The sequence below is a fragment of the Amia ocellicauda genome, chromosome 15, assembly GCF_036373705.1.
Source record: "Amia ocellicauda isolate fAmiCal2 chromosome 15, fAmiCal2.hap1, whole genome shotgun sequence".
NCBI classification, from domain to species: domain Eukaryota; kingdom Metazoa; phylum Chordata; class Actinopteri; order Amiiformes; family Amiidae; genus Amia; species Amia ocellicauda.
Genome location: NC_089864.1, coordinates 10,589,659 through 10,613,332, shown reverse-complemented (window position 1 = coordinate 10,613,332; position 23,674 = coordinate 10,589,659). Strand labels below are relative to the sequence as shown.

General features: G+C 36.6%; 1 protein-coding gene across 1 annotated transcript in view; it reads right to left on the bottom strand.

Moving 5' to 3' along the window:
* Positions 1–19,465: 19,465 nt before the first annotated feature.
* Positions 19,466–23,674, bottom strand: part of LOC136771547 (PDZ domain-containing RING finger protein 4) — a 133,033-nt gene continuing 128,824 nt past the window's right edge. Inside the window, exon 10 of the mRNA XM_066723919.1 lies at positions 19,466–23,013. Coding sequence (XP_066580016.1) covers positions 21,499–23,013 — 1,515 coding nt within the window. The 3' untranslated portion in view covers positions 19,466–21,498. The remainder of the gene's footprint in view (positions 23,014–23,674) is intronic.

The following is a 23,674-nucleotide window of genomic DNA, read 5'->3' as shown; positions in this document are numbered from 1 at the left end:
AGACGATGCAGCCACAGGCGACAAACTCTGCATAGCAGCGCAGCTTCCCAAGAGGAACTGCGCTGGAGCAGCCGCGGCTATGTGACAAAGACGTGTGCATCTCCAGAGACAAAGATCACCGCATATGCGAGCGCCCCCTAATCAGGAGGAGTGAATTGCCTCAAGGGCATGATCTTATGGATTTCATGGTACATATGGCAAAGTATAACAGAAATATAATATTTCAAAGTTTGTCAGCTCTCCAGTAAAAGAACATGCATGTTTTAGTGGTGTACATTATAATACAATTTCCATGTGTTCCATGCATTTGTAAGTGCACATCTGGCAAGGAAATACATAATGCATACATGTGTTTTACATGTGTATTTCTCTCAAAGCACACATTAAATGTATATTGGAATCCAGTGTAAATATGACATTTTACACCAAAAAATAGTTGTAATGAATTTGATCAATATTTGAGTATTTAAGCCCTAAGTATCCCAACAATGAGCAGGAATAAAGATTTTTTTTTACTAATTAAACATTACAATCTAAGGCAAAAAAGAAAAGACATCTGTTCAACTGTAACACTTTTTGACCTAATATTTAATATTTACTTCCTAACATTTTCTCACGGGCGACCATGCCCCCAGACCCCCCTAGCTTGACTCTGTCTCCACCCCCATTCCTTTTTTTGGTTACTCAAAGGTGGCAACCCTAACAGTTGGCATTGTTGCACTCTTCCGGCCCGGGGGCTTGCGTATACCTGGGTGGCACATTGTTCTGAGTGAGGCAGGATCATCTCTCATACTTTGACATACACATCCATACATGCATATCAAATGTAAGTAGTCACAAAACTATTTGTCTCTTCTTGGGGAGTGGCAACTGCACTGCCCCCTGCCAGAAGCTGAAGTCGGTCAAGCATGCAAGGGCTGCCAAAAGTAGTGGCGGGCAGGGACCCCTTGAATGTGAGACCAATGCCAATGTAAATGCTTGTTACTGCTAATAAACGCCACATTATCACATGAGTTGTCCTGACTGAATTATAATTATTAAAGTGTGATTAGGACTATACAACTCGATTCCAATTTAATTGAGGGCAGCAGTTTCCCATTGCCAACTGACAGAGTTTGGTTCTTCATAACAGCCTAAACGTTTGTAAGGAACTTTCCTATTAATTTCAGGTGTAACGAGGTCTACAGGGGTATTATGCCCAGGCCCTTTTGGGAGCCAACAGGAGTTTAGCACACTGTCAATGCATAGATGAAGCTCCAGATCTGCTCCTCACTGCCCACTAGAGCAGGCAAGAGACAAGACTGATATGAATGTTAATGTAGTTAGAAATAAAGAAAAATGGTGTGTCCCTTTTTATTACTGTAAACCCCTACACAACAGAACAACACAAATATGAGTTTTTAACCTGCACTTTAAAATATTCCAGTAACAGATCATTTATGAGGGTTAGATGGAATAAATGTCTCCCGGATTATGGTGCGCCATTTACTTCTGAAAAGTAATCTACGATAAAAAATGATTCGAACACTTTGGGTTATTTGTATGAATCAGTAGATAGTCTTGCTTTCTCCAAAAGACGTAGGAGACTTGATCAAATGAGCTATTTTCTTCCCCTTCATTCCTTCTATGGTTCTTATTATATACTAACACAATTCGTACCGATAACCTTGGAGGATAAAATATATGAAAGTGTCCAGAATAATTTATATATATATATATATATATATATATATAAATGGCCATATACTTTAACTTAGTTTTCTAGAATTGGTTAAAGACCTAGAACATTTATCAAGTAACTAATCAAAGAAAGAAATACAAAATAACATTATGCAGAAAGTTAATATTCCATCTAATTCAGGGAAAATCAACATGGACAGGGAGTGACTGGAGTCTAATCTGTACATGAAAAGGTATGCTTTGGGAGGTAGTCATTACATTTTTTTGTAAGTCATTGTAATACTGAGTAGATGATCCAGACTAAAGTTAATCATAGTCACTTTTGCTTTTATCTTTAGATTTATTAAAACATGTATTTGTGCACAGATCCTTGTACACGATTTGAGTCTGAATGTTTTCCCCCTTTCCATTATATACATCCTAAACATAGTATACAACATTACAATGAAATGCCTGTCTATGCTATCTCTGAGTGAATGGGCAGACATTTGTTGAGTATTTCACTGTATTTGACCAAAATAAACTGATCCAAACCCCACAAAGATGTGATCCGTTCCCATCAGCTGAAATGACCTCCTCTTGGTTACAGTGCAGGTTTCTAATTAGGATGATGAGATGGTCATTGCAGATTGTGTGTGTCTGTGTCTATTTCTGTCTCTGTCTATGTCTCTGTGATGAGTGCAAGTCCTCTGACTACAGATGGTCTTGTGATGCCAGGAGACCAGCGGGTGTGGAAGAAGTCTGCACGGAGCGCCCCATAGAACAGTGGGTGGCTCGAGTTCGGCCTGGGGTTATCCATGGCGCAGAGGCCGAGCGGCCTTGGGCTGCTAGCGAGATAATATGAATAATGGTAAGAATATATACGATAGTGACGTACAGTGCCAAATGGATGATTTTGGTCTCATTGAAGCGGCTCTTTTGATGGAGCCTGTAAAGCGCAGGCACAGCCGTGCATAAGAAAGAACACAGTGGTGTCACTCATGAGAAAATAGTGGCTTGTGATTTAGTTTGATAGTCTTGTTAGTGTTCATGTATTTTCCCAAAAATTGAAGATTATCTAGTTCCCCTTGGTGAGCTGCCTAGCCTTTTCCAGTGCATGGGCCTGGGTCCTTCCGGCCTGCCCTGCCTTCTTGGCTCCCTGACATAACCCACACCGCAACTGCTGCAGTGCGCATCAATGACCATCAAAGATCCTTAGTGTGTGTGTGTGTGTGTGTGTGTGTGTTGTGGGGGGGTAAGGAGTGACAACATGGTGAGAAAATCAATGATCCCGTTGACAAGGCCAAGGAGTAACCCGTGAAGTGTAGCATCATACATGTTATCAAAAATTACAATTAGGTCATTCAAGAGTCCTGTTTTATTTCAGAATGTGGTCTCCCTCGGAAACACGGAAATCACTTTAGCAAAACTTTAATCTCAGTGGTATTTATTGTGAACATTATCAGTTATAGTTTAACAGGTCTGGACAGTGTTTTCTAATGTTTTCTACCGTGTCAACAGGGTACACAAACTCTGCATGAGCACATAGACCGTGTTTGGCCACTGTGTGACCTTTTAAGAGGTAAAATGAGTTTTGGCATTGTAATACCATATTTATGCCTGTTTTGACATTATATTGGCTCGTGCTTTATGTTGTAAAATCATTTTCCGTCTTTTCAAGAAGGAGTCATCCAGCCATGACTGCCGTTACAGAGTTAATGAACTGTGAACAGGTTCCCTCGCCTGGAAAAAAAATAAAATAAAGTATATACCTGAGAATATTAATACAGGCCTTTTATCCACACTAAATGATCCAACTCTAATATAATAAGGGTGATATAAAAAGCAATCACAATAAGCAGTCTGCTGGGCTTCGACAGATAATTTATGCTCAATGCTCCTTATTAAATGATATCATAAATGAGAGCTGTCCACCTTTCACAATGGCGCCTCAGCAACACGGTTAAGCAGCCCCACAGCTTCATATGTAAGCCACACAATTTCATAAAATTGTACGTTGTGTGTGACTTACTGAATGAAGTTGTCACTCAAGAACTATTTCCCATTTAAATGTGAAGAAATGAAATGGACTCTGAATTAATACTGCATATTGTCTATGTATGATGAGGTCTCCCTCAGATCTTTGTTCTGTCAGCTTTAATGCACTGGGGTTGGAAGGACTGGTTATCTGATTTCCCAGATTTCTTATTAAAAGATGATATATTAAGCAAGCTGTCCCGGCTCCATTGTGAACAGAATCTAATTTATGTCTTCAGAATCTTTTTGTGTAGAGTGTTGAAGAGGATCAACGGAACAATATTCAGAACAGTGCGCTCAGTTTTGCAGATAATGGGACGCTGCTCGAGGAAATAAGGACGACGAACAAAACCCATCCGTGTCAAAAAGCTGGTGATGATCCTCCGGTTTGCCTTTTATCAGGCAACATTAACAGGGTTTTTTAAGCTTGAAAAAATATGTATTCAAGTGTTTTCTCTGAAGGAAGCAGGCATAACACAGACGAAAGTTGACAATATGGAAAGCTACACGGTTGTAAGAATTAAATAGGCCTAAAGGTCTAAATAATTACTTAATACAGCAAAACTGCCTTGACCTGTGATGGAAGCATTATATTAGACCACCTCTCAAGTTCTAACAGGAAATAAATAAAGCTGTATGTTTATGTATGTATGTATGTATGTATTTATATAATATATGAAAATAATATTTATGCCGTCTTGCATGCGTTGACTTTAATGGGAGAAAAATCCAATATAAAAAATGTTTTTTCAAAGAAGAAAGTGATTGGCACAGCATTACAGCCGTTATTAAAACATGTGGTCTGATGTTATCAACTTTCTGTAATAAAAGCAGCAGTATATGGCAGCAGCCCTGGCGTTTAATTTATGCGGGATTAGGACAGAATATGAGGTTAGTGGGGTCTTATCGGGGATTTCTAGTTTTTGGCAGTGATAGTGATATTCTGTTTTGCATGCTGATGGTCAATACATGTGCTGCAGAACATATGTCAAACCGAACTGCCAAAACTAATATTTGAAAACCGTTGTATGTATTTATTTATTTATTTGAGAATTTAGACTTTGAAAAGTCATGCTTTAAAGATTCTCAAGAGTATCTGCTTGAGCGAAGATAGAGATGATCAAATAATATTGTCTTTCAATTCCTTTGTGCAGTGAAAAAACAAACACTATAGGAGAACAGTAAACCCTTAAGATAGAGCTCTAACTTTGTGAAATCCCTCTTTCATGACTGCTATGTGTCAATGCTTTAATCAATTTTGAATTGAACGCTAGTTTTAAAGCTGTACACAATAAAAAGCCATTGCCAAATCTTTTAACATCTTTTGATTGTTTAATGATAAAAACAATGCAATCTGTATATATATATATATATATATACACACATGTTTTAAAAATGAATGCCTGATACTTTAACAGACATTTTATTTAAAGTCAGTTTTGCATTTGATTATATAGTTAAGCTTGGAAATGGTTACATAATGATTTTGTTTCCTTTTTTGCATTAAGTGGATAGATATATTTGCACCTCTAGGAATTGCTTTGGTCATGGTGTAATTTAATAATATACACGGAATCCTTGAACAATTTTGTGTTGGCGACTATTTCTGGAATAAAATAAAATAAAACAAAATAAAATCTGTAGTAATATTGCTGATCCAATAGCAGTCAATCGCATGTTGACAACATTCTGCAGCATTGGCCTTTAATCTTCTTTAATAGACACTGCTTCAATGTAACAAGTTTGGATTTTTGTTACTCACTCTTTACTACATCAAGTGTGAATTAGCTATGTTAATTAGCAGCAGCAACAAATTTACATGTATCTTCTTTGCCAGCAGCAACAAAATAAGTTGTTTTTGTCTTGATGGTGCATCTATTGTTGCAAAGCAGTGTTTATCATGTATTTTCACATCTTCTAAAAAGCCACCTTTTTATTCCTCTATTCTGAGAATCTAGTTTCAATATGGCCTATATCTCACTTGTAATCGTATATAATAATGAATGAAAACAAAGTAGGGCACTGTGCTCTGAATACTGCATGTTGCATATCTTTGGGGAACATAAGATGAATTTTAATATTCCCTTGCATGTCGATGGGTGTATAATAAATATGCTACATGCAAGTAATGCCGATGCAAATATATTCTAAATATCATTTTCCCAATGGAAAGGAATATGACCCAGTGAGTCACATAAATCTGGACTACTGTTTACATTGCTTATTTATTTACCAAAATAATATTTGTTGTGGTTGTGTATAATGATGCAATGATGCATATATAGATTAAAGCTGCTTAATTTAAATTACCCCCCTGCCCAGCGGAATATTTAAGTACAGTGTCGGGGTCCAGTTGTGTTTATAAAGTAAATCCCATGTTCTTCAGCACAATACTTGTCTAGCACTTTATCCTAGGCCATTGTATACTATCAGCTTCCTCAGTGTGGTGAACTATTTGGCTGCCCTTGAAGACTGGCTGTTCATGGCATGTTTACTTTGAATACTGAAGAGCACATACTGAGAGAAGAAAAGGGGGGCATTTTCTTTGGAGACTCCTTTTCAGGTGCACCTGATGTTATCACCGGCCTGTTATATGACATTACCTGGAGCATCGATGTGTTAGATTTTCTGAAGGCTTATCTGTCTGTGCACTCCCCCGATAAGACTGGTGATGTAGATAAGTCAATATGATTTGTATCAGTGGACGCAATCAATTGTTTGACGAAAGGCATCGAGTCTGAAAAACAGATATGGAGTGAGGAGAGTGAATTAAACTTTTTTTTTCTTTTTTTAACATTACATTTAGAATCCCTTGGAATTGGGTCAAATATAAATTCCTTATATGTATTTCCTAACCTAAAGAATTGTCGTCTTTTTACATATGAAAAGAACTTACCTGAGCTAATAAACAAACTGACAACACCAGGTATAAAAGATTATGTGCAGCCTTTTACATAATAAAAACAGTTTATATGAAATGAATCCTGTGTATAAAATGAACTGAACTGACAATATTTAATGAATGCATCGCTTTTACAATGCTTTGAATCATCCATTGTGCTGAATATACCACATGCTTTATCTGGAAAGCAATGAATAACTAAGTGTACTCTCTTCAGGCACAGCTTTTGAAACAGCTTGAAAGCTTAGCTCATTTTGAAGCTGGAATTGTCTCTGTATAGATTAGTCATTATGGGCTTGGTCAGCTAATTACTGCCTGGATAAAAGAAAGAGCCACCACTTCAACTGCACTAGTTTGAAGACCACATTTTCACATGGTAGTTCTACATACAGAATAAATTAATTATTTAAGCTACATAACAACAAATGTACAGAATTTCTATATAATCCATTATGGTCTCTTTCATTAAACTTTTAAAAAGTATTTTTGGATCTGTATTTGATCTGTAGGAGATATTGTGTAGCACTGATGTTAGAGAACAGTTATTACTAGTCATGTTACTGTCACACCTCTTACGAGTTTCTTTTTTAGAGATATTATTTCATTTTTGTAAAGTTTTTGTAAATCTTTCCTGTTCTTAAAATCTTATCGTTTTAACATTGAAAACCCAATGCACACATTTTATTTACTTATTTGCTTTGCTAATTTGCTATTATTTTTACTGTGATACTGAGCTTCTTTATTTTTGGTTTGTATTTCAGCCAGACATTGTTTGACCGTCATTCCCCTGTGGATTCCAACTGTACAAGAGCAAGTGAATTAAGTTTGATATTCAGATTTGACAATCTTAAACATGCATCCACACTTGATGTTATTGTCCACTTTGCATTTTCAAGTGACTCTCATGGTGGAAAAGTGTTTTTAATAAGGAAGTCTCCATAGTTGCCTTAAAAGTCCCATGTGCCACTTTGCTCTTGTCCTGAAGAGAGAATGGCAATCATTGAGCATAACCTTGGAGTTATAATTTATTCTTATTCGCGGCTCATGAAAGGGAATCAGTCAAGTAGACTATATTATCCATTATTTCAAGCATTGCAACTTCATCTCCAGAATAATTTTGAATATTGATACCAAGCGATGACTTTGCATTCCAGCTGCAATTCATTTTGTATTACCGAACGTGCTTCCCTTGTAAATGTGCTAAATTCCTGAGTTTCTCTTTATCTTAGAGGACTATTCTCATGATGTGTAATTTATTCTTCTAGTTATCAAAAAAGCAAGAGAATACGGAGCTGTCAAACTCAGAACTGCAGTACATAAATCAAAGAAGAAATAACGAATGCATTTCCTTTGCTGTGGCTGGAAAATATAGTATAAATTATTTAAATACCAACAGTAAATGCTGACTTTTCAATGCAAGAAGCATCTTCATTATGATATGACTGTTAATTACCCACAGGTAATTACAGTGTTTTAAGATATATTGCCTGCATTTATTTTTATTGGCTCATGGTGGCAGGAAGTCTCGAAGGAATACAACCCATTTCAGACAAACTTTTTAAAAGTGGTCAATAACAATGGAATGCACAAATTATTGGAAGTATGCTTGAATTTAATACCACAGTTCTGTAAAATAAGTACATAAATGGGAAGAATCTAAACATTAATATTTTAGATACCTACTTTAAAAGCACCGAGTATAACTGTTCTATAATTGCTGACAGCTTGCAGAATATGGTGGTTGTGATATTAAAATAAACACAAATTATATATTGGTATTAAAGTAAATTGCTAACAAAATAATACATTGTGAATAACAATTAAAAATCAAAGGTTTTTTTTAAGAATCTCTTGGCCTTGGATTAATGGTTACAGATTAATTAAAATAAAAACAAATAAACCAATCCTTCAATTATAATGTATGGAAAAGTCTTAGAAGCTCAGCAACCATATATCACTAAGGCCAAATGGGGTCTTGATGCAACAATCCTTAAGAAGCAACACAGAGGGATTATGTTGAACCCATAAGTTGTGGATAAAACCCATATTCGGTAATTTAATATCTAACTCAGTTGACATTTAATTAAACATGGGACTGTGCACGAGGCTTTATCTGATAATTTTATTGTATAAAATAAGGCTTTGCCCAGAAGTTTCTTGATTTACTTTCATTAAATTCTGAATTTCCCTTGTGTGAGAACGCATTATTTGGAATGATCTCATGAAAAGCATATGATATGCTCGTGGTGTTTTTTTTGTGACAACATTGCAGTAATCTTCTTCTTTAATTTGGCTGCCTCACACATAGCCTTTGAATAAACACAGATTTGTGCACCAAAAAACAGGATCAATTTGTTTCCTGCAAATCGATAGACTTTAATAGAAAGTGTTGAAAAGACTTTTGAGATTCATATTTCAAGATTTAACGTCAACATCTTCGTGTTTCCTTAATTTGATATCCTGATCCCTATTTGTAGTTTTCAAATGGTTATTTAATCCAGTCTCAGAAAAACTTTAGCGTTTGACCCCTGGCACAGCAGGCTCTCATCATTGCTGTGTGCAGAAACCTGGCAAGTGAAAGTGTCCTTGTTAAGGGTCATTTTCACAAATCCCCTGGACTTACTTCTTTCCGGTTATTCAGCAAAAACTGCCCTGCTGGTGTCCAGTCAGGACAGCTGGTGTATATTTTCCAAAGGGATGATTTTACATACAACATCACAACCTTTGCTCTTCACCGAGGCTCATCTGTTCAACTAATGATTCAACAATGATCTCTGAAAAGTAAAACACAACACAATGGTACAAACGATCCCGGATGAGAGCACAATTATTTGTTACTGTTATGCAACTTGAAATTCTTCAGTGAAGTAATAAACATACGACTGCTCGATTGTATTGATGGTGTTTTGTTTTCGTTTATAACTTTTTAGCTGTGATTTTGAAATATGAACCCAGACAAAATTCAAACGTTGACCGACCCAGGTACTCAATACTTTTGCAGATTATAATTTCAATACTCTGTGGTGATTTTGTTGTCTCTACTTCCAAGCTTCTAAGCAAATTAACCATTTAGCATCTTATTATCTCATCTTAATGAATGTTGAATGTTTAAGCCAAACATTGCATTTTTTGCTGTGTTTGATTTCATGTATGGCACCTAGGCCTCAGATGACTCCCTGCCTCACACTGTATCTATATAGGATTGTTAAATGGCAGCCAGTCAGCTGTTCAGTTCTAATTTTATTAGATTAGTGTTATCATAATACTTTAATAAAGAAAATTAGTGGCACTGAATGATGATAAAGTCAAAGATTTGTACACAAAGCAATTATGTTGAAGCAGGAATAATACTCAAATATATAAGCAACCCTGAACCCAGAAAGAGCATTTTAAATTCAAGTTTTAAATGTTTTAAAAGTTGTTTACAGGATAGAATCGACCTGGAAATGCAATACATCTTACTTATACACTATAGCAACACGTAAAGATGTATGAAACCATTTTAGGAATCGTGCCAGTTCCCCTAGAAATTGTTTTTCCATCTCTTCTCCTTTTTTTAGCTACCCGACTAGTACCGTGTATGCCGTGTCAATACAAAGCGTGTCCTGAAATCAATTAATGAACATGGCTGAAGAACATGCTGTCTGAGAGGATACCTCAGACTGGAACATCTTACATCTTTCAGAAGAGAGCGAGTAAGTGAGAGTGAGAGTCAGAGAAATCCTGGAGCTATCTGATATGACTTCTGTGAGCAGAACTCTGGTAAAAGCACAGGAGGCTGAAAGCTAATTCCCTTTAAGTTTTTTAGTCTTTATTAGCATATGGAAAATGCGCTTCAGTCCTGAACTAACAACGAAACGGCACAACCGCACAATGACAGATGATGAACATTAACTACGTCTCCTCTGCGTAACTTATTTTGCATACAAATATGTAGGAGATGACGTGAGAAAGTTGTTACTTCCATTCTGTGTGGATGAACCCCCCCCCCCACCCAACAGCAAAAATCAAATGGATACAAATCCTTAATACCCTTGAACTGACTTAGCATGCAGTGTGGATTAATACAGAAATTCAATGCAATAACCTGCAACGTGAATCGTGTGGAGTCAGACTTGAATGAGCAGGCCTGGGTTTGTGGCACAGGGATCTGAATTGTATATCTGGTGTTTGGAACTGTGTAATGCACCGTGATACATCTGTTGAACTATTTAAACTACAGTCACCACAGTTATGGGACAAATGACACCGATACGGCCATGACACCCAGAATATTTTAACAGCACACATGCATTGTATGAATGGTAATTTTTTTTTATTTTTCTCACAGTTTTTCATAACACAGTTGACAGTCACCGTTGATAACATTCAGTTTGTCAAAAATGCAGTTTTTGTGTGTGTGTTTTGTGCAAAATATAACTTACAAGGAGATCGGGTCATGGATATGGATTTATTAATTTACTTGTCTATTCCCTTTCTTCGGTAACACTTTAAAATGAGTCTCCCTAGTTACAATGTATTTACATAGTAGGTGGTACTCAGTAACTACATCTGTTGATACTCATCTGTAAAGTGTAATTATGCTTACATATGTACAATTCACTTCCTTTTTATTCTTATCTTTCTCTACTACTCATACATGATATACATACTATACTTATACGTATTTCTATTACTTTTTTAAATACTTTTGTCCTCAAGAACATACTAACATCACCAATATAACAATCCTGAAATGACAGATCAGCTAATTGTTTTGTTTTGATATAAAACTGCTCATTAAAACATAGATTCTACTAATTTACAATGTTTCAAATAGTTTTTTATTAGCTTTTGGTATGTCACCTCATGTCCATATGAAGCCCGCCCTGCACTGCAACTATCAGAAAAACATTATATCTAATATTATTTTTATGGGCAAGCAATGTAAGCACTTTGCTGTAATAGAGCTTTCCATTCACAACCAGTTATCTCAAATGGGCTGCAGTGGTCTGTAAAATCCAGGGACTATGAATCTTAAACCAGGATAGACCACCTAGCAATGAATTACCATCATAAAGTCTCAAGGTCACTATGGAATGAGCCAGTTAAGCATTTGAGTTTGGTGCGATATTAAACAACTGACATTGTATGAGCAAAGTCACTAATAAGGCTACACTGTATGGGCATTTTTTAGTATTAACCTTGCTTTTCACATGAGTGCTTTGTTGAGCTCCTTTCTTGCTGTTTGAATCAAAAGCAGAGATAATACTTCACTGGTGTCAGCATGGTGTAAAGCCCCTTGTCGGGAAGGAACTTCATTAATGCAATGTTTTGCTCATAAGACTTTAGTACCAAGTAGAATGATGATGTTAAAAAGGTCCCAAAGAGAAGCTAATAAAAACCATACTTGCATGAGTTTATATTTAAGTATGACATTAACCTCAAAAACTGAATATGTGTCAAACATAAAATGTACTGTAGGTCAGGTACGTCTTTGAGCTATGAAATATCTTTGGATCTATGGTACCAAATGGTGGCTACTGAAGCTGTTTACAATAATATCCATGTCTTAGTCATTGATAATATGTACCAAAGGTCATGGATTATGTAACTATTGATTATTAATTGTTGCATTATCTGCTAATTGTGCAGTGTTGCCTTATACTCTTACAGTCATAGGATGTAGACTGTCCTGTTTTCCAACCTTTATCGTATTCAAGTGCAAACTAATCTAAATCTTTGTATTTAGTCATATCGATACAATAATTGCTCTTAATCACAAATACCAAATATTATTTTTAATAAGTACAATTCTCACTGGCTACAGATTTTCTGTAAGGGTGGATAATAATTGACAGACGAAATTCTGCTCATGCTTAACAGGGAATTGAGATCACTGTGTATCACTGAAGCACCATTAACTGCTAAAATTAGACCGAAATCAATTAAATTATCAAGGATTGCATTTGACTAAAGATTGCATTTTACTTTTGTGGAATGTTGATGACCAAACTATGCAGTCCTACAGCTGTTTATAACAGTTTTAAGCACCTTTCTCTGGTAAACCTAAAATACGTGTTTTATTTCTCATGCACACAGTGAGGACAAGTGAATGAATTGGACTGGCCCTCGGAATATGAACTGGGGAACTGAGTGTTTTTTTAAGTGAATAGGTCTATTAGCTCACAAGAGCCAGCTAAACCATGCTGTACAATAAACAGACTCCACATGTCACATAAAAGTCTCGGGGGCATTAAAATGAATTAATTTACTAATAAGGCAGAGGAGAAAAATGCTGTGGCTAAGGAGTTCCGCCACGTGGTATACTTAGCAGCAATCAAGTGGTTAACCATGAGCTGCAGTACAGACAAAACGCCAAGCTGACGCTGCAACTAAACGATTATAGCCACTACTATTGTTAATTATATTAGGCAATGTTTAGTATCCTCATAACCCTTTGAAGAACAACAACAGAAAAAGATCATAAAAATGTCAGGTTTATGTCTTCTGTTTCCAGTAGAATTGCTCTTCAAGGCTTTCATAAATCAATTTTGTTCTTCATCAGCAGTTGTGTAAAGTACAATTATGAGTATAATTCAGAACTAGGAGTGGAGTGTTTGGAAGTAAGACGCACCATGACTTTAATAGTTTTAATTAATTTAGATAAATGATAATTAATCAGATAAAGATGGAAAAAATAATTGTGTTTCTGAAAACCATTACATTAACATAATGGTGCATGTTTTTACCTGTCACCATGTAAATCCTAAACTGGTGTGAAATTTCATTGTAAAAGATACACAATGGAATATGACACATTTGATTAACTTTTAACAGGATAAACTGGATCAGATTACAAAGACCCACCACCTTCACCGTTCACCGGACGATTCCTGCACAATAAAGCCACGGAGGAATTAAGAAAATATATATGTATGCAAACGATAGATAAATAAATACGTAAAATGCTTGATTAAGTCTAAGTGTTAAAATGCAATATTGATTTGTTCCCTGGTGCAGAGATTCTCTCTCTCTCTCTCTCTCTATATATATATATATATATATATATATATATATATATATATATATTGGACTATAATTTAAATTACAAAAGGTACATTTGTTTGGTCTTGCTGCTCAGAAGTGAGACAGCTGCCAGCCATATAATATTAAAGCTTCCCACGATAGAAATAGAGCGAGTCTAACAAACCGAGAGCAAATATCTGACTCAATAATATTGAGTAAAAAATCATTTTAGAAATGTGATGCTTATGTAACTTCAAGAAATGTGTTATGAAAGCAGAACGTCAAAACATCAAAGACTGGCCGCTTCATTTTCGGAAGGTTTCCTTTTTTCTGGTAAATATTTATATGATGTTTATTTGTGATGAAGGGTGTTAAAACACCTTTTGAGTTTTCATCATTATACTATACATATATATATATATATATATATATATATATACATACATACATACATACATACATACATACATATATATATATATATATATATATATAAATTCTCATTAATAATTAGTCAACCGACATATGAAACTAATCTAAAAATAAAGAACAATTAAGGTATTATCACTTTACATGTTTTCCTGCAGACTGATACAAAAAAAACTCTCAACACAACCAGAAAAAACAAACAAGAAAAACATCACTGCATTTCTAAATCATTTATAATAAAAAAATAATTGGTAAAGCAATATTGTTCTGTCCTGCTACAGAAGCAAGGTGCTCTATCAATTAATTTCCAACTTACAAAAACATGTGACATTAATCAGGTTACAGACTGAATTGCTTGATAATTTATTTACATATTTATAAATTAATGTATGTGAGAAATTACACAAGAATTTATCTTTGGGGAGGGGGGGCATTAAATATTTGTTTATCATAGTTAGGATAAATGTATGAGATACAAAATGATTTCTACAAGCAGGAAGCAAATGCAAAAGTATCAGAACTGAGGGATAATTGATTTTTCATTAAAATTTTGAATTATTTCATTGCATGCATTTATTTTTTTCTAATTACATTTGCTAACAAATATAGATATATTATAGAGGAGTACATGATTACTATTATCAGTTAGGTTTTTATACTTTTTGAATAGAAGAAATTAACTACAATTAGAATGTCTTGTATTCAACATCCATGTTGCATTTTGTTAGGTAAAGTAGCACTACATGTCATTGGAGCTGCACATATATTCAAGTTGCCCATTAAAATGGGTAAGTTCACTATGTAATCATAATCATGCTATATTCAAATGTAAATGGCAATTTTAAATGTTAAGTAGGTCTTCTACTAAATATATGCTTTTATCTTAAATAGGGAGTCCACCATAAGTTATGAATGCAGAATATTATCAAGACTGTAACATAATTTAAAAATAAGATGCAGTATTCTCCAGTACGGTCTGCATTTGATCATATGTAAGATATTGACTTATTATAATATCATCATTACTCTATACATCTTTGCAATCAGTTACCAAAAGCAGATCCGGTCACACACTCTGCTGTCCTCTTTCTCTCTCAGGAGCTCAGAGAAAGAAAACATGTGCAATTAATGAAATATATGTGAAAAATCTAAACAATCAAACAATAAGGAGAGAAAAACAAGGTTAACCAACCAATAAGTGCATTCCAACGAAAATAATACAAGTAAACAAGCTCTGTGCTCTGGCACCTCTGTGACACATCTGTACAAAAACACTTTATCAATCAGCAGAAGAGAGCTTTTGAAAGGGAAGTGAGTTCCTTGTTAAGATTTGTACTCTCTCTTCCCAGGGGCGTAGGTGAATGTCAACGCACTTGAAATGGTGGCAGCTTTCCCAATCAATTCCAATAACAACAAAGTGAGCTAAAGTCTTCTCGACTGGGTCAAGTAAGTGAGATCTTTAAGGAAAGATTAGGGCATTGAAAAACGTACAGACGTCCATTTTCTCTTTCTCCAAGACGTGCATATCTTTATGAATGTTTCATGTTTAGTATTAAGCAGGTTTCAAACAACCCCAGAGCTGAGAGTCTCTTTTATGTGCAGATAGACAGCACTTGAACTGGAAGATATCTTTGATCAATTAATGTTAAAGAGGGAACAATCCTGGTGTGTGATCTATGTATGATTGAAACTTTCTTTCATATAAAACAGGGGACGTGTATTTTACACAAATGGTCTTATAAAGCTGATAAAAGTCTCTTAAATAGTGAATCAATTAGCATTACCTGCTAGCATTGCAGCCAGATATCACCTTTATAGCATATAGACATTTATAATTCTGTATTTAATCTAAAGATCATTTAAACAAATTTAGCTTTTTGTTTTTCTTTTAAAGCTAAAGTTGTTTATTGGCATTCATACAGAGTAATTTGGGAAAGGGCTTTATCTTTTTACAGGCTTTATGCAGCTATTTTAATTACATTTTAATGTATATTGGGCATCGAATGTTAAGCAGCCTTTGTTAGTAGATTATTTACTGTAGGATCATCTTTAAAGTATATCTGACTCTTTCATACACTCCAAATAAAGATGTTGGAAATGTTTACTACAAAAAAGATTTTCCCTGAACTTTGTGAATAAAACCGTCATTCCTGACATGATTTCCACCCAGACTGTCCATCACAGTCTATTTATAAATGCCAAACGAATGTAACATCTGAATAAACAAGCAAGTATGAAGTGAGACTGCACTCATTAATTTCGTAATTATCTGTCATGGGAAATTTGGAAATGAATAAATTATATTGGAAAGATGTGAACCCACATAAATATGTTGTTTGTCTTGTACCAATTCTCACTGCAAAGCTACAGCAGATGCTTGATGCTCTGCTGCCTTATGAAGGTTTGCTTTAGGTCTGGCTCGTAAGATTACAATAACACGATCAAAGCCTGATAGTAGGTAAGTATTTATTCATTTTAAAAAGTACAATTGTGGCTTTGGAGAATTCTATACCCGACTAATTACATCTTTTCAAGTGGAACGCTGTCAATTGGGAGTGGGTTGTAAAATCTTCTAAATGTCTACTTGAGATACTGAGGAATGTTTCTCCTCCTAAGTGGATGATTTAGTCAATTAGAGTGTGGTCCCTAGGACTGGCATAACCGACAAACTGACCCTTATGAAATAGAAGTACACTTCTTGTATAATTTAGCATACCTAAAGTGAAGTTATAGTATAATTAAGTTTACTTACACTGTACTTAACGATACTTCATTTTTTTATATAATCTCTTGTTCATACACACACACCTGTGAAGAACTGTTGTATGTACATACATGTGTTGTGACAAGGGGTGGGGTTGCGTCACACTTATCTTTCAGCAAAACAAAGAAACACTGTGTCTGAATTATTCTTTATTCTAGATAGTCTTTTATACTGTTGGCAACACGTTGTATTAGTCACACAATATGTGAGTTTACTACACTATCTGCTTGTGTTAACTATGTTGACATTTGTATGCCTTGTGTTTGCATTAATTCATGCCCTTCAAGTAAAAAATAGGGAGCGCAGAAAACTTTAACATTGGAAGAAAAACTTAGAATTTTGTCTAATTAAAATGCTAATCAAGAATACATTGCAAATTAGCTTCTTTTTTTTTCGTTCACTTTGAACAGGCAAATTGGAAGTCCAGTGGTTTTATGAAACATGAAGTGTAATTATTTCTTTAATTAGCATGAAATATTAACAGGTTTTGCTTAATCAGACTCTTTTGCATGCAACTGAGGTTAATTGGAAAATCTGAGTGATTTTCATGAAATCCTTCCCAAAATAATACATATATAATCAGAAGAAAATTAATGGAAGTTGACAAAAGTGTAAATGATTGGCAATATTATTAATGAAAAACAAAACAATAGAAATTATCCTCTTTAAAAAGGGAAGGGATATTTATTTATTGAACTGACTGTGCAATGATTTTCTTGTCACTTAAGCTAAGTAGCATTACCAGGCATTTTGCAGACACCTTTCTTCAGGGTGGCTTGTTTATTGTATGTGCACCGTATGTGGGAAGCAGTCAACAATAGACAGAAATCTTAAATAGAACTAAAAATAGCATGATAGGTTTCATATCACACATTTTATATTATAGCAAACATCTGATTCATATTATTTTTTTAAATTTACATTTGTATGTACATTTCCACTGAGTGCTTTTCATATAAGCCAAGGCAATATAATTAATACAACTTTCTCAATAGCATCTCCAGTTTAACCACTAATACGTAAAACTAATCTAGTTCTTAATACCGTGCATTAAGGGAGATTATGTGAAATTTGAAGTTGCCATATCAAGGATCAAAGCAATCATAAACGTCCAGGACTACTATTCTAAGCCACAGCATCTCCACCAATTACGATTTTGTTATCCCTCCATTTAATTGAAAAATGCCTGAAAGCAGTAGGAAGAGACTCCGAGACGCAGATTATACCTTGGTAGGTTCATGGCTCCCAAGCATCCATAAATTGAACCCCTTTCCGGGATAATGAAATTGAATGTGTAGTTTTTACCATTGAGGGAAATCATAAAGGTTATCAGCAGGCATGTATAATGGAACTTCTGCCTGCGTGGCTCCCATGAACAGGCAGGATGGGTGTGCTATCAGTTTGACATTTCTGTCAGGACTGGTATTTGAACCACTGGATGAATCTGACAAATGCCACTGCTGTCATCTGCTTCATTTTAATTATACCTGATTGAGGCTTTCACAAGCTGCAAGCCGCACTTAATTAGTTAGTGCAAAGGCTGCCGAGACCGCGCCAGTTGAAGAAAACCCAAACAGCTCCATAGCATTTAGCTGGCATTTTAATGGTCTCCGTATAGACGAATTAACAAATGAGAAGGAAAGAGTCAGCAGAATGCGTACAGGCCTTGTGAAGATCATTTTGCACAGATGGAAGGAAGGCGATATCTTTGTACTGTGACCCATCGCAGGGGGTATTCAAGGACAGGAGATGCATACGGAGGCCAAAGAGTGACTTTCTGGATATTGACCCCGCTTCTGTCTGAGAAACTGACTAGCAATCCAACCTGGACTTGATACCAACCATGAGTAGATACTACGAGCCTTCCATAATGAATCGCAATCAAGAGACTGCCTTATGTATGGTTTTATTTGGGGAACTGAGTAGTGGACTGAGCGTAGTTGGGGATGGGAGAAAAGTGTCAGTAAGCACCCAAGCCCGGCTACCCTTTCATGATTGTCAGCGGCTTTCAAATCCCGATCCCTGGACACACACGTCCCACGGCCTGAGCTCTAACACGCAAAGGATGAAAGTATTTTAGGTGTGTGGGACATGGATTGTTTCCAAAAGTTATATCACACTGAATTGATGAGAGCTGTGTTACAGAAAGATGGGAACTATTTTGAATACCAAGGCTCTCAGCTTAGCATAGATTTCCAAAACCACAACGATTTTTGTTCACACTCTGCAACTGAACAAGAGGCATCTGTGAGCCAGGATAGATTTTGTTTTGTTTTCAAATTTGTGTCAATTGCTTAAGGACTATCTTAATGTTTGTATATATAGATAAACAAAAAACAACGATTTAAAATACCTTTACTTTGGAACTGGTACTGACTCATGATGTATGTAACCATGATGCAAATAATAGGTCATGTACAAACACTAATTATACACTTGAGAGAATGCTTGCAAAAGTATAAATTTTCCCACATTTTGGCCTCCATCATTAGAAACTAAATCTGTGTAACAGAGCATCAACATATAGAAGACTAGTGTATAGCTAAGAGCATGGATCAAATTAAAAATAAAATAAAACTAACTCAAATAAACACCACTAACTTTGTGTAGTTTGATTACAATTTAGTTTAATTAATAAAAACAGATTATCAAACTATAACCTTCCCCATATTATTTTCTAATGTGAGCTATTTCAATTAATTGAAAAACCTACACCTGAATGATTGAATTCTCAGAACTGTGGTGTGCAACGGTCTAATTCATCTGTATTTCAGATTTCAATGTGCATGTATCTAAAGAAATATGGAAATTGGAATATTTAAATAGTTTCTTCCACACATAAGATGATGAGTCCATTGAAATGATTTAGTGGGAGATATGTTTTAATGAACTAAAGCCATTCGAGTGTAAGGTAATTTTAATTGAAATCTCCTTCTGCTTATGTATGATTAAGACTCATTTAAGAAGTTAATGTGCAATGGAGAGAACAGATAAATGTACCATTAAGAATTACAGAGATGTAAATTAAACCATGGAGTGGCTTGCCAGTTCACTTTAAATATGTAGGCCTCAAACACATGTTAGGAAAGAGGTTGTTTGCAAATTACCTTTTCAGAAAACAAACAAATAAAAACAAAAACCCAATTAATTACTGTCCCCTGGAAAGATACGTCAATCTCTGTTACAAACAATAACTTCATATGTGCATTTGATGTAAAAAATAATTTAACTACATAAAAATGATGCCTTTTCATCTCATGGTACATTCTTATTGATACCCAAGATTTGGCAAAAGGGTTGATCCTCTATAGGAAACTAATTTTTCATTAAGGTTACATTATTTAAAGTTAGACCGATATCCCGATGTCTTTCGGATACTGTAGAGTGCAAGTCTGATTGTCTGAGGCTGTGGAAGAATTATGAAATGGCTGTTCTGTTTTCTTTGAAGATAAACAATAATTTATTTTTTGAAATTGTCACAATTACCACATATTTATCTGACTACAAGATATGCCTACTACATATTACTGGAAATAAGACCACCTAAACTTCACTGGGAACGAATACAGGTTCAATTTACAGTTTTAATTTACAATACGTTACTGAAAAAAACATTTTTTTATGAAAAGAGTATGAAATTGCTCCTCCTTTTAGCAGAAAAAGGTAATAACTTCCAGTATCATGTCCACTGCCAGTTGTAAATACAGGCAATAATGCAATATATTGTTTTGGCATTATATTAACAAAAGTCAAAACCATACCATACAAAGAAAACCCTTTAAGGCTCGTTACAAAATGGAAAGGAAATAATTCAGTTACAATACATACAGTACAGAAAAATGGCAAGTTATTTATACACACAGATGTTAAAGCTTTAGGGTCTGCAGTCCTTTTTAAAATGCAACAGTCATTGCTTGCTGTCATAACCTCCTGTGATCCATGTATTGCTGCCACTGTGATTTTAAATTAAAATTCACTTTTCATATTGATTTATGCGAATGCCTAGTAATGTGGTCATTTCCTTGCTCCTTAGCATCCAGTGCATCTGCATGATAAGTTACAGATTGGGATGCAAGGAAGTATAAGGAATAAACTAACACTTCTTTCCAGGCAGCAGTGTTGGGCATAGTGTTCAGAAAATGAAAGAGCAACATGCTGGGAAGTGAGATTGGTTAGAGGTAAAAGTATGAAGTATTTAAATTCAGAAGGAAGGCTGTAATCTTTATATTTCATGTAGTGTGTAATTTCCCACTGACTGACACAATGTTAACAGGAGAACAATAACACAGCTCAGCTCGGTACATCAGGTCGGTCCCAGCAGCAATGAACGGCACCTACATACACAACTCTGAGACCAATGCATAATGGCACGTTATATAAATATCAAAATAAACTTGGTTTCGACATAACTGCTGGCACACAGTTACCGTGGATTTATTGAGGAGGATAAACTTAAAAAAATAACCGACAAATCATTCTGTAACTTCATATAAAACTATACATGACAGAAAGAGAGAAACGAAGCTGGAGATAAAGCAATGAAAAAGGGCACTAAAAAATAGCAATGAAATCCAGTTGAAAAAATTGTGTACAAAACGACTTCAGGTTATAAACCGTGAAAAATATTATCTTTCTTCTCTCATAAAAATGCCACATTGAACGAGGCAATTAAAATCTACCGCATCAGGTAGCGTCCTTATTATACAGTAGTGACAGACAAGAAGGCATTGTCCACTTTCGTCCCCTCTGGAGACTTGGCCCCGTGCGTCATGAGTTCCTGGATCGTCATCCAGTTGTCCAATATTTTCTTGTTCCTCTTTTTCATCATCTTTTTGTGGCTCAGTTCGATGATGTTGATCTCCTTCTTGCCCTCGCTGCCGCTCTGGGGGCTCTCCTTGAGGCACTCGAGTCGGCTGCGCATCATGAACTCCCGGCGTCGCCGCTGCTCCTTGGCCCTGACAAGGTGCTGCTTCCGCTCCTCCTTGCTCCAGTACTTGCCCATCTTCATCTCACTCATGGTGTCGTCGTCCGTGGTCATGCCGCTGCGCTCCTCCTTGATCTTTAAGGCACGCTCCTTCAGGATCTTGTCTCGGACCGGCCTCTTGGTGATGTACCGGGTCCCGTCGCTGCGGATCTTCACCTTCCACTCCATTTTGGGCTCCACCGACTTCTGCAGGTCCTTGCAGACGCTGACGAGGCTGAGCTGGCTCTGGGCGTACTCTACGGCCGACTTCTGCTGGATGAGCTGCATGTAGCTCTGGTAATGCCTGGCATGGGCTGGGATGTTTGTGTGTCTGTACTGGGAGCTGTGGTACGGGGACAGATAGGGAATCTGCTGAACACTGGGCCTCTGTTGATCAGAGGGGACGATCTCCTGTGACTCACTGGGGCTGTCCTGGTCACACGTCCTGTCTCTGTCCACAATGGCTCCTTGGCTGCTGTGGCTCGAGATCACCTGGCTGGCTGTGATGCTGCTCTTCAGGTTCTTCTTGTTGGTGATGCTGACCATGCGTTGGAGAGAGTGATCGGGAGAGCGGTCCATGGCCAGGGGGGTGCTGCGGCAGCTCTCCGCGGTGTTGTAGGCGCTGGAGCTGTCCTTGTCTGACTTCTCCGGGTGCTCGTTGATGTCGGCCAGCTTGCCGCTCGGCGTGTCCACGCTGATGTTGTAACTGCGGAAGCCTTCGTCTTTCACCGACCACACCTCGGAGTACTTATTGCGGGCTTTCTGAAGCTTGTGGGCCTGCATGATGTTCTGGCACTCGAGTTCAATGTTCCTGAGCTCCTCGTTGAGCAGCCGCAGCTCCCTCTGCACCCCATCCTGCTCCTTCATGCTGCACTCAATGGTGCTGCTGCGGCTGTAGTAGAGGTCGTACTCGCCGCTGTTGCGGATCTTGCACTTTAGCTCCAGCAGCTGCCGGAACCGGTCGCAGTCCTCCTCCGGCGCCCCGGTGCCGTCCGAGTCCACATACTCGCCCGACACGAGGCTCTCGTCGCACGGGATGTCGTTGCTGCCCAGCGTGTCCTGGGTGTGGCCGATCTCTCGCTGGTCCTGGAGAGAGGCTTGTTTCTGGATGTCTGCCAGGTTCTCCTGCTCCGAGCTCTCGTCGTGGCGTACACTGTCATCCGTCCTGCCCATCCCGCTGTCCTTCTCCTGGGTGTTAGAGGAGGTGGTGGCCGTGTCTGTCGTGCCTTCGTCTTCTTCAGTCTTTTTTGGCTACGGAAAAATTCAGAGACGTCAGAAATGGAAACTTCATTGCAAAAGTTGTCCTGGTATCTGTAATGTTTTACAACAGTGGTCCTCAATCGTGGTCCTGGGAATCCCCCGCCCTGCTGATTACTTAATAATTATTAGTAGTGCACTTTTAGTGCAAATTTAGCTAATAATTACCCTAATCTGAGATCTTAAATTATTTTAAACAGTTGTAGATTTCATGTTTAGTATGAAACTGTAGATGGAACTTACTACACAATTTAAAAAGTAAAATGAAGCAAATTAGATTGAGGGTTTGATTAAGTAAGTAATTGAGAGCTTGTTAGGAACAAAAGCCACCCGGGCATTGGTATTTGTAAAGTAAAATATTTATTAACAATGGAATGCAAATCATTTGTCCTGTATTGATACTTTTCATACTTTTCAAATATAAACAGTACCATTCAATTATAGGTTGGGGTACTTGGGTGCCAAACAAAATCATAATAAAATGTTCCAACGTTTATTGTGAGCTTTTTGTTTTTCTCAGTGCTTTGCAGTGTTTGTTTGAACTTCAAAATCTGGGGCATGCAGCATGCTAATACCTTCACAAAATGCAGATTTATAAATTACCCTTATCAAAGTTTGGGATTTAAAATTGCTCATTACTCTAATCCCCATACAT